Here is a 13483-nt window from a genome sequence, read left to right as displayed (position 1 = left end):
CGCCCAGTGTGCTTTACCGGGATCCGCCACTGTTTAGGGTTATGTTTGCGGGTAGAATCTTTGTTTTGATTAGAGTGCAGATAATTACGTCATGGGAGCAATTTTCGCATCTGGAGCAAATGTCATGGAACCATGTGCAACAGCAATCACTGTATGTGTCATTACTTTATAGGGAGGCCCTTCTCTACAGACCACCAAATTTGATATTAAATTCGCTTCGAAACACAACGTTTCCAGGCACTGTTACGCGAGATTACCAACTGATTACGGCAGCGAATAAACTTACACGTCAATAGATCATTAAACTGTCTTAAGATATAAAATGTTTTAAATCATAGCAGACTAATATGCCGGATAACAAATATTTTTACGAATTTGCATCTACAAAATTATTTTCCCGAATCCTCGTCAGACTTTTAGACAACCCTGAATTTTAAGGATATTTACGATCTCGAGACACTTACGGGGAAAAAAAGAAATCACACCTTCGTGACCACTAATTCAACATAATGCTAGAGAATAGACCGGTTTACTAATGATATGCATAATGACGTCAACCCCACGCGACCCTAGTGATTGTAACTAAGTCGGGCAAGTGAAATAAGCGCGGACGCGCGCGCCACGCAGTTTTTGCATTCACGCGTGTATTGTCTACGATCATTACTCGCTGCGGATAATCGACAACTTTTGTATGCTATAATTTTGCTTTGAGATGGCGTCAGCTGTAAGTTCTAGCCAAAGTTCGAGCAAGCCATGGAAGAATTGGACAGTTAAGGAATTAACTGAGTATTTTAGGGATATAGATGTGAGCAGAAGCGGCTACAACAAGGAGAAAATCATCAAACTAGTGCAACTGCCGTAGCCGATTTTGATTTGCCCATCGATCCCGACCTCTCCCGGGCGGACACCGGCCGGTCACTGCAGGAGAAGCTCGCTCTGGTAGGCTGCTCGCTCTCCGATCCTAACAAGCTCGCTGGGTTTACATCCAACTTCGAGAGTATTCCAGAATTTGGACTCTTTGACGTGTTCAACTACCTGATCATCAATCGGACTGACTATGACTGGAAAAGCTAAAGGGATACAAGTCATTTGAGGACTACCGTCTTTTCGCGGATGGGAGTGTTTCAAGCCTGAAGTTCAATGAGGTTTCGGACACGAGCCCTTTTCGTGTTTACCTTAGTGAGGTTAGGCCGACCGGACATACCTCAACAAACCAACGTACAAGCGCGCCGGAACACTTCTGTTTTTTTTTTTTGTTTTTGTTTTTTTTTTTTTGGGGGGGGGGCAAAATCTCAACGGGGGCACATTGTGACGATGTGAGATCCTCGGCGCGTGAGCGAAGCGAGTGAGCGGGGGGGGGGGTCGAGCCTTTGTAAAACAGGGTACAAAAGTCGCGTTTATAGACCAAATTTGTAAGGAATTAAACATAGTGAAAATAATCAGTGCGAAGGACTGTGATCATTACATACGGGAGTACATAATAATGTGATGGTGTGAGATCCTCGGCGAGGGAGCGAAGCGACCGAGCGGGGGGAGGGTGTGGGAGGGGGGACACCCCCTCCCACGGTGGGGACTTTTTGTAAAAACAGAGTATAAAAGTCGCGTTTATAGAGAATTTAAAGCAAATTTCTAAGGAATTAACATATTGAAAAAATCATTTGGAAGGACTATGATCATAACATACGGGAGTACATTAATAATGTGATGGTGCGAGATCCTCGGTGAGGGAGCGAAGCGACCGAGCGGGGGGAGGGGGGATACCCCCTCCCACGGTAGGGACTTTTTGTAAAAACAGAGTATAAAAGTCGCCTTTATAGAACATTTAAAAGCAAATTTCTAGGGAATTAACATATTGAAAAAAAATCAGTTGGAAGGACCATGATCTTAACATACGGGGGTATATTATGTCATGGTGTGAGATCCTCGTCGAGGGAGCGAAGCGACCGAGCGGGGGAGGGTGTGAGAGGGGGATACCCCCTCCCACGGTAGGGACTTTTTGTAAAAACAGAGTATAAAAGTCGCTTTTATAGAGCGAGCCACTTTCACTTTTCAATTTATCTGAAATGTACTCATTAAAAGCTTAAACGTGATCGCATCGTTCGAACAATAAAAAATGTTCTTATACTACTAGAAAGCAAAGAAGAAAATTAAAAATGTAAGGTTTACTAAAGGTATGTTTCAGCGGGCACACTCGAGGACACGAGGCTACCATCTATACACTAAATTTACTCGTAAGTTACTATTACTGTATAGATACAATAATGTATGTTGTTAGTGTATTATTTTCGCCCCGTTAGGGGCGAAAATTTTTGCATTTTCAGTTATGAAATTATAACATTTAGACAAGAAATATGTCTTTATTGTTCATTTTGGTCTTTAAATCAGTGATTAATTATTTGTTACAGGGGGCACTGGGGGGGGGGGGGCAAAAACTCGTTTTGCCCCCCCCCCCCAACATTTTGTTGGGGGGGGGGGGGGCAAGTGCCACCCCTGCCCCCCCCCCCCCCCCCCCGGCTTCCGGCGCCCTTGCCAACGTACCAGACCTGGGTCGTGATGAATGAGTCAACGGGGGAAATAAATGTTGCCTACTGCGAATGTCAGGGAGGTTAGGTCTATCATTATTTTTGTTTTTAATTTTAGGTCTACGTCTAGATCTAGATCTACTCTAGATCTAGTCTATTTATAGGGCTAGGCCCCCTAACTGTTATTGTTAATAGAAAAATAGGTCAAAATCGTCATTCTATTTCATGAAGTCTAATCAGTCTGAGTCTAACTTAAAAAAAAAAATCCTTGGAAACATCGATTATGAGAGATTCGTTGTCTAGTTTAGATTTCACAATCAATCATAATGCTTAAAATCATTGAAGTTTGAAGTGATGCGGTCATAATGTTGTATGTTCCGTAGCAACAGTGTTTTCCACCCATTTCAGAACTACTGAAGACAAAATCGAAGCCAAAATTCAATAAAATCGAAACTATAGTCCAAATTACGTTTGATCACAACTGAATTTTCCCTCATCTAAGGTTGGGAATTGATTTAGAGCCACACGAAATGCCAGGAGGTAAAGTCGAAGTTGATGCATCGCCCACATGTACACAACATACACGTTAGTCTACATGTGGGGACGTGTCGGGGACGGCTGCAGCAGCCGACGTTGCAGGCTCGCATTCTTTGTTTGCCCGAGGTTGCGGCCGTGTGCAAAATTAAAGATCTGTGCATACATTAGTAAACCGGCCTATTGTTCATGTCAATTTTACTAACCGCCTGGTTACAATACCCCATGTATATAACGCCTGACTTTGTATGTTCTGACATATCCGCAGAGAGTTGGTAATCTTTCCATCGTTCTCCCACTGCTCTGGCTGCTTCCTCAGTGTGACATTCAAACGCAACGTCCACGCAAAAGTATTGGTCAGCACACTCTATCAGGCTGTCCATGATATCAAGACCAGGTTCATGCCCTAAGGATGCGGCGAAGTAAAGTAGGTTGTGGAACTCTTTATGTTGACGAAGGAGTCTGTTTTTTACCCTGTCATACTTGGCGCGATTACTGGCGAATAAACTTGCAAAATATACCCCTGCAATGTACTCTTGGAACAATGGGTGAGAGAATGAGACAGTTGACACAACGAAGGATGGCATGTTTTCATCGCGACGAATATCCCTTTTCATGATATCTCGCTCTATAGTCAAAATTCCTACTTTGCAGCATGTCTCAATGGCATCCTGGCACTTCTTGAAGTGCTTTTCAGGGAATGAAAACTTCCCTTCCATCAATGCAACCAGTGTTGTCTCACTTATGTCTTCAATTGCTCTGCTAGCTTCTCTTACTTCCTCAGCGGCGTTCTGATTCTGCAGATTTTTACAACGCTTTGACGCGTAGTGATCTTTCAGGAAAGAGATAATTTCTTTAAAAATCTCTGAAATGGTTCTCATTTTTTGATGTTCCTTTGGTCTCTCTTTAGTGAAGTCTTCCCACATGAGGCAAAGCATTGCGGAATAGATAGGAAACACAGCCATATTAGACCAGATGACATCATTTTCAGCTATAAAATTAAGCAAGGTTTCTGCAAGATCGTCCTCCTCTGTTATTTGAAAGTTCCTTTTGATGTAAGTACTTGAATCATCCTTGTTAAATCCTTCGACGGTAATAAGAGTGTAAGCATCGGCAAGAGTCTTATCCATAGTAAACTCATGTCTTCTCCATGGCTTTGTTGTTACTATTACTTTGCATGACTTATGTTCCTCTAATCCTAGAATGCGAATGATCTCGCTGCTGCTCTTTCCTTCTATTTTTCCTTTGAACTCGTCGAAACCATCAAACACGAGGAGAACATTGCTAGGATTTTGTGAAACGTAGCCGTATATCTGTTCTGGTGTTGCTTCACTTGAGTCGGGAAGACATCTTTTCACAATGTCACCAACAGTCTGGTCGACAGTGACATCTCGGAGAGGAATTACGATCACCATGTCCAGATCCTGGAGAATCCTACCCTGGCACCAATCCCAGGCGATTTTTGAACAAAGCGTTGTTTTACCGACACCTCCCTCACCCTGGATCAGAAGACGCCTTGAAATCCTTCCGCTTTCATCATTGCTCAAGAGACCATTGTAAGTTATTGATACGCCCCTTTGGTCCACTAAACTCAAATCGGTGTAGATATCATCCAAGTCTACACGTCCCATGTAGTTGAGTGGATCTATTGAGAGCTTGCGACGTGTCCGCCGGTAATACGCCTTCAGCTCTCTTTTGCATTGTTGTACTTGCTCTTTTCTGAGAGACAAATGGCCAGTTACTGATCCTTGAAAATGAAGAAAATGAACTAAGAATAAAAAAGTCGCATGTGTGTATATGAATACAAATGAGACATTTTTTTTTTTTTTACTGAAGTCACTAATATTTTGATAAAGTGATGTAAAGTAGTAAGGTCGAGTGCAGACTTCCTTAGAGTTTCAAATGCGACTTCAATATAATGCAATTTTGCGAATGGAAGTGGTCATGTTTTCAATAATCTACTCTTAACCCTATAAAGCCCAAGCTATTTTGACCCCTTCCAGGCCCAAGGGGGGGGGGGGCACATTGTGCCCCCCCCCCCTATATAACTTCTTTATTATATGATGTATGACCGTCATATTTGGTACATTGGTAGAGCAACTCATACTCTACATGACCCAATATTTGAAATTTCTCAAGGTCATCCACTGAGGGCGCTATTTACCAAAATATACAGAAATACATATGAAATACGCTAAAATTATGTTTGTTTTCTTTTTATTTCTTTATCCCCTGTATATATGAAGAGTTTGTTTGCAAAAACCGATAAGTCCATATTTGCCAAATGGAGATATTTGCGATTAAAGGTCAAGAAAAATAAGAGAATAATAAGAATTTTTTGCTTCTTTTGACCATAACTTTAAAAATATACCTTTATATGTAGTGACCAATTTATCATTTTAAAGGTATTATTTTGTACATTATGATAGAGACCCTACTTCAAAATCTTCAAAAATGGACTTATTGGTTTTTGCGAACAAACTCTTCATATGTTTTTATTTCATATCAATCATTTTCATATTTATCAAAAAGGAAAAGCAAGTCAACCTTTACTATTTTTATGGTTAAAATTTCGCAAGGTCAACACGTGGGGGCGCTACTCGTTACAATATAAAGAAATATATGAAACCTATGATGTATTGCTTGGAATGGGTACATATATTGGTATCACATTTCATATTTCCAAAATATTGAAATATTGAGTTTGCAGATTGATAATATGATAAAAAAAAAATGATATTACAGGCAAAGCTTGTGTGAAGATAACACAAAATAAAAGGGTAGTCTTTGGACAATGCTGTATTTTCGATTATTTCTATTATACTTATTGTTTGATGCCTTTGTCATATAAAAAATAAAGGAAATAATAAGAAGACCATTTCAGGGTAATTCACAACCATAATTACTTCACATTTTGGTCCTTCAGCAAATTACAGCCAAGAAAACTCCCATTTCATCCATTATTATATTGTTAAGTGAAATTGGAACAGAAAATCATTCAAAATCTGACTGACATGGTTGTCAGTTTACGGTTGCCATGGCAACCAGCAACATCGGACATAGCTTAATTATATATCAAAATGTTTGCAATAAGATTTTAGGAAAAGTCACCAAATTTGGTTGAAATCGAGTAAAGGGTGTAGGAGTGGCAAACGAAAATATGGTAGGGGCACCCCCCCCCCCCCTCCCCTTGGGCTTTACAGGGTTAAAGGAAACTGATCCAAGAAACAGTAGCAAATATATATGAAGAGTTTGTTCGCAAAAACCGATAAGTCCATTTTTGAAGATTTTGAAGTACGGTCTCTGTCATAAAGTACAAAATAATACCTTTTAAATGATATATAGGTCACTACATATAAAGGTACATTTTTGAAGTTATGGTCAAAAGAGGCAAAATTTTTCTTACTATTCTCTTTATTTTTCTTGACCTTTAATCGCAGATATCTCCATTTGGCAAATATGGACTTATCAGTTTTTGTGAACAAACTCTTCATATATATATATATATATATATGGACTAAATTTGGCATGTATTTCTTTCTTTCTCTCTATCTCTCTCTCTCTCTCTTTGTTGGTTCCCGTATAACTGTTCTTTAAATCGGATGCTGTTTTTTTTTTTTCACTTCGACAAATTTAAAAGTAACACGTTACTCAATAAGAATAGAATAAATTATTACAAAAAATATTAAGTATGTTGACATATTTCAGTTTTATGAGACTTGCTAAGAGCAATAATAAGGGGAGATAACTGCAGTTTGTAAAAACAAATCTCTAACGTTTAGGGTGTATGTTTTTGTATGATAAAGTTGATTTTTCTACATTAAACAGACACTACACATGCATTCAACTTGCCCTAATTTGCATGAATATATGCAAATACCTGTGTCGTGCATCCTTGATTGTTTCTCACTAATCAACTCAGTTACTGAGTGTCCATTGACGGTGATGCTATCCAGCTATAGAATGTTCAAGATGAAATGAAAAAAAAGACATGAAAAATGTGTTTACACACTTACACACTTACACACATACACACACACACGAATATATATATATATATATATATATATATATATATATATACGTACATAAAACACATCTATATGTGTATTATATGTATATATATATATATATATACAATAGAATTTCAGTTTAGTCAATTTATAATTCCACTACAAAAATATGACAAGTGTGAGGTCAATAATACATTATTATATACGCCTGAAAGACCAGAAAAAATGAAAGATAGTTGTAACAAATTATCAATGCGTCATGAGTTTTCTTGTCTGAAACCCTGGCGCGTGACCCGTACCAAATTTGATGCAACCACTGAAATTGTTGAACATTGATAATATGATAGTTATTTTTTTTTATCTAATATTGCATGTTATCATATATGTATATATGTATATATATATATATATATATATATATATATATATATTATATTTATATTTATTCATGTATGTATATGTATAATATATATACTTATTTATGTATGTATAATATATGTAAACATTGATGCATGTATAATGCACATACAGTATAATTATGATGAAAGTGGCATTTTCGTAAACAAAAAATTCTTAAATTATTCTCAGTATGTCCTTATAAACAGGCTTGTATCGATTTACTACTGAGAACAGCAACGAGATTCCTGCTGATGATAATACAGAAATATAGTGTTTCCTTCCTTAATGCCTTTACAAGCTTCTTTGGCAGTGGGAATGATAGAGATCCTGATACCATAATTATCGCCAGGATAGACAGATGTCACATTCCATTTTCCCTTGCATGCGATTTCTTAAATGAATTGTCTGATTTACATCTATACTGCCAAATAACTTTAATACCAAATCCAAACATCTTATCTTTTCTTTAAAACAACTGTTAAACAAATTGAAATATTTAATATTTACCTTGGTGCGTGTTGTCTGCGAAACAATTGTCTGGAAGAATTCTTTCGGCAGATTATCGCATTGGAGATCAGCAAATGTAAGATAGGGCATACGACACAGGAATATGGCTAAGTTTCCTGTTGCAGCTGGCTCTGAATTCCAGTCTATCGAAGTTGCCATGTGAATCTCCCGAATCTGGAATAAAAAAGAATATGAATTATACGCTTTTTTAAGCATACACTCTAAAAATATGGTTCAACTTTGCTCCATTAAGTGTGATGTGAATTAAGCAACTTTACAGGTTAAATTTTGTACCTTTCAGACCAGAAATTTACGCAGTTGTCACGTTAACAATTCTTACCGGTCTGGTAAAGGTGCTACATTTGTGTCAAACGTATAGGTGCAAAGTTGAACCTATTTCTATAGAGTCTAGAAGGAGACTTCAATTTCTTTTGACCTGACCTCTTTTCACACCGTATTTTGTTATATTTCACGTGGAAATAAAGTAATTTATTTCATCGTTAATTTGTTACAGATAGCTTCTCTACACAGATCATAATTGATAATGAAGATATGCACTTTTGCCGCACATTTCCTCCGCCTATCACCATTGATACAGGGCCGATTTTCAGCATTGACGAGGCTGCATGAAGTCATTTTAGATCCAGTAGGATTGGATTTTCTTGAACAAGTTTTCAATCATATTAGAAACCGATTTCGTACATTAAATATCTATCATAGTTGCCTGGTGTACGCACATATGGGTGCACATAATGCTTGCGCGGACATTCGTGCTGAGAAACGAATATGCAATGAACAAAATGTATAGCAGTGTTTATCTGTGGTTCTCTAAATTACTTAAGAAATCAATCGCATTAGTCCCTCTTGGTTCTGTAAGCTATTACCTTTCTGCATATCCCTTTCTATGTCGTATAAAATATGGTAATGATAAGTTATTTAGTAAATATGTATAGTGTTATAAATAAATAAATAAATATGTATATATATACATTACATACTAGGTGTTTCAAAAAACATTTCCCACTTTTGATAAAAAATATTTCAAAAAATGTTCATTCGATAAAACTGTCATTGATACGAGTAATAGCTGGATAGTGTACAATTTGGTTGAAGGTAATTTGCACGTGAAAGCATAAATAAGTTTCATTAAATCTAAGATTGATTTTGAAGTAAGGTTTCAGATTATGATCAAATTTTAACCCTCTGTACAAAAATTAAACTTCGCACAGGAACCAATGATGTGTATGTGAGTGTGTGCTGACAATGGCCCTGAACAATGGACACGCCTGAACCACCTGTTCACTAGGCGTCAGTCTGGCGCTCCCTGGCACATGAATGCTTAATCAATAATTCATGTGGATTGCCCTGGTCACTGCTAGTCTGAATTCATGCACGGTAAAGTGCTTGCAAACATCACATTTCATCCCAGCTGGCAATCATTTTCAAATTTTGCTTCACATATCACTAAATTTGGGATATAAATAAGCATAAATGATCTCAAGTTCCTCGTTTTAATACAACTGTCTACTAATTAAATAGTCTGACAAATTTTTCGCTTTTTCGATAAAAAGAGATCATTTTTGGTAAAGAGTTCAGCAGCATTTATCATTGCGGCGATTTGTTTCAGAGTAGATTTATTTAAGGCTCCATATACACAAGTGTATATATACTCTAATTGATTTTTTCTTTACTTCCTGTCACCACGTTTACGATAGAACAGAAGGTATTCATTGTAATTTTGTTTTTCAGACGTAGGGAGAGCACTGACGCGACTCAACGACAGTATCGACAGGCGTTTGACTTTACACAGATACTGCCAGAGGCTGAATAAAGACTAGCTGTGATAATGGAATTTCTCATGAATGAATAATGAAGCATTCAAACCCTGGCCATTGTTCAGGACCATTGTCAGGGTGTTAACCACACACTCCCATACACACCCATTGACCCCTGTGCAAAGTGAAATTTTGTACAGAGGGTTGAAAATAGAGCAAAGTCTGGAACCTAACTGTGAAATCAATCATGGATTTCATGAAACTTATCTATGCTTTCATATCTAAACCACCTTCAACCAAATTGTACACTATTCAGCTATCACTCATATCAATGACAGTGTTATCTGATATATATTTTTTGAATTATTAAGAATCAAAAGTGGGAATTTTTTTTTGAAACACCTAGTATATGCGAGAAGATAAGAGTATTCGCGGACGTAGCTATTGATCAACGTATGACGTTTATTACCAAGCTTTTGGTCTTTGAAGACCTTCATCAGGTCTGGGAAATTATACACTTCTCTCTCTTTCTCTCTCTCTCTCTATATATATATTCAGTTCAGTTCAGTTCAGTTTTATTCACCATCAATTTAGGAGTATACAATAAAAAACATACACAAAGATACACAACTATATACAAAGCAAACAAAAACAAAGTAGAAAACAATTAAACTTGATGGTGGGAACCCCAGGAGAAGCAGTGCTTATAAATAGGGGCCCCAGTAAAGCTTAAATGTTGATATACATGTAAAACAAACAAGCAAAAGAATTAATATACATTTCAAGGTTGTACATTTGGTTTGGTGGGGATGGGAAAGGGAAAAACAGCATGCATATATAAATACATATATATGCACAGATACCATGGAAAACAATAGCGAAAATCCAGGAGAGATGAAAGAAGAGTAGAAAACAAGGTGAGTATGATTGGAAAGTATATAAGCGATAGATGGACTATAGACAATAGACGTAGTGCTCGCAAGCAATGATTTTCATTCATGTGAGTACAAGTGTGACTATAGGATGACAATATTTTTTTTCAATTTTCCCTCGGAAGGAGCAAATTAAAGGACAATCTCTTAAATCGTAATAAAGTAGAACTATGCTTTATATCTTCTGGAAGAGCATATACACTGTATATATATATATATATATATATATATATGCTGTATATACCAGGTCGCATACATCCGGATAGGTTGTATAGACGGCATTGTGATGATCATTTTGGACGCAAATGTTGCCTATGTTGGCAACAATGCTGTAGAATTGCGACTAGAAATATGCATTTTAGATTTCCGTAATGGATACAATTCACACATCGCATTAAAACATAATTATTTCAATTTTTGGGTCAATCTTCCCTAAGTGTGTATTTCTGTGTCCCAGCAGTTTAAAGGTATATGTACAAAAATAAAATGTCGTTTCCCTACGTTCTGTTCTGTTTACAATTACTTACATTCAATAAACAAACAATAAAGAGGGATGAATTGTTTATCCTTACATATTAATCTAATTTTCCCGTATCCGTACCACTGAAAACCCCATGTCCTGGTGATACTACAAATATCCTCATGTCGCATTTCAAGACTGAAATATGTTGAAACGTTGTATGATGGTTTTCTATTTCATTTTAGAGCGTACCTTTAAAGTATAGGCATAGACATACCAATATCAAGCAATTAAAAAAATGAAATAAATAATTCAACAATGGGTGTCCCACCATTTTGCGTCATCTCTGTTGCGACCATCAAGGGCGCCATTAACGAAAAACGCGTACTCTAACTATCGATTTTAGTGGTACATGACAGTTACATTCTGAAGTTGAAGAAATCACCTGATTTTCCACTTATTTTAATCGAGAAAGTTATATATTTTTTTTTAATTTGTGACAAAAGCCAGGTCGTACACTTATTCAACTTCATCTCCGAACGCTTAAGATTACATATCAAATGAAATTATAATTTTGGCGGCATAACGGGAGAGACGATCATAAACTCTACCAGTACACACAGTTCTTACCGCAGGTGAATGGATCAGGAAGATGATATGAGGCCATTAATTGTAAACCCATCATGTCCATCACGTCATCTCCATCGCTAAAAGTGACGGAGATGACGTTGTGGAATTTTTTTCTTTAATACAGAATAACAATAACGTGATATTTAAAATGCATGGTCGTAATTATATTCGAAGTCCTTTAACTACTGTTTTTGTGTGTTCAGTTGCATTAAATATCTATCTTTAAATTTATTTATGCTATATTAGATTACCAAATGTATTCTCACTCACGTCATTTGCATATTATATTTATTACTGCAGCACTAGCAATTTGAATTTATTTTCAATGACGAAACACCCATAAAGATTGCGCCCATGTTAAATGAAATCTGCATTCATCGCGATTTTCCCACTTTTTGAAAGGTTTTCCATTTCTGAGACACTTTTTCTTTTTGTTTTGAAAAAAAGAAACAAAATTTAACAAATCTTTGCATATTCTGCAAGCAAATCAACGGGAAGCTTCCTGTACTTCAATCGTGACATACCTGACATTTTTGTGCCAGGTCAGCGGCCGTTGAGAAGAAATTGTCGGACAAGTAGTAGCATTCCACATCGAAGCTAGAAAGACTTGGCACAGAACACACCCATAGCGCTAATTCCGTTCCCATCGAGGATTGACGTTGAGAACCGGTTTCCCAGGGGTAAATTATCAACTTCAACTTTTGAAGCTGTCAATAAACAAAAGCAATAGCAAATTATTAATGTAAATAATTGCAAAATAAATTAACGAACATGAATGAACATACACTCTTTAGACTACTAAAAAAAGAAAAATAGAAAAGCACTATGAGAGCGCAGACCTCCGCCAAGCATGCAGCTTATTTCCACCACGTGACTGATCTTGTTCTTTCATAGAGATATTAGTGATTTCCACCCATACGTACTTATAGCACTGTGTGCTGAAAGTCGCCCGATTTCCCAGTATAGAAGCATTTGATACGTCATAAACCCTCAGCTGCACGGCGCGCCTCGCCCCAGCAGAAACTACAGCACGCACTTTAGTGGGCGCAGGCAAACCTCAAATACGCGCAGCCTGAACTCCAATGTTCATTGACCCTACCTGCCAAAATATCAAAAATCCTTCATAAATTCTCCCAAAATTCTCGGATCATTACCAAAAGTTGATCGTTTTTACTTGTGTCATCTTCAAACTTTCCTGCAAATTTCATTCCAATCCGTTGTCTACTTTTTGAGTTAGTTTGCACACGGACAAACAAACGAACTAACGAACAAACAAACCAACGGTAACGAAAACATAACCTCCTCCCTTGGCGGAGGTAATAAATCTTATATTAAAGTACGTGCTGTAAATATGAACGCGCATTGAAATAAAATATACAAAAGACAAGACAAAAAAAAAGCGCATGTATGGATATTTGATTTATGGAGATATGATTTTTCTTAAATTTATGGTTACATTCTTGATAACTTTCTCTTGATCGTATTAGGAAGGTTAGTTAGGATTGTATTGATTTGTTTTCATTTGTCTAATAAATTCCTGCATTATCAGTGTACATGTGTTAATACTGTTGGCGACAACACATATACATGCCTTCCAAGGACAGTTTACATAATTACCTCCTTACTTATTTCAATTCAGCTGCTTGAATAAATTACAAATACAAAGTGTATTTAGTATTGATCTGATTTAGCACATTTGGGAGAATTGGAA

The 13483-nt window shown here is 37.0% G+C and overlaps 1 protein-coding gene across 1 annotated transcript in view; it reads right to left on the bottom strand.

The window, feature by feature from the left end:
* Window positions 1-13483, bottom strand: part of LOC140246741 (uncharacterized) — a 49143-nt gene that overhangs the window by 6976 nt on the left and 28684 nt on the right. The window contains exons 9-13 of the mRNA XM_072326080.1: window positions 12297-12479; window positions 7976-8149; window positions 6937-7012; window positions 4229-4803; window positions 3704-3853 (exon numbers count right to left, since the gene is read on the bottom strand). Coding sequence (XP_072182181.1) covers window positions 3704-3853; window positions 4229-4803; window positions 6937-7012; window positions 7976-8149; window positions 12297-12479 — 1158 coding nt within the window. The remainder of the gene's footprint in view (window positions 1-3703; window positions 3854-4228; window positions 4804-6936; window positions 7013-7975; window positions 8150-12296; window positions 12480-13483) is intronic.

This window comes from Diadema setosum, chromosome 3, assembly GCF_964275005.1.
Source record: "Diadema setosum chromosome 3, eeDiaSeto1, whole genome shotgun sequence".
Lineage (NCBI taxonomy): Eukaryota > Metazoa > Echinodermata > Echinoidea > Diadematoida > Diadematidae > Diadema > Diadema setosum.
Note: the sequence above shows the minus strand (reverse complement) of the source record. Positions and strands in the feature narration are given on the sequence as shown.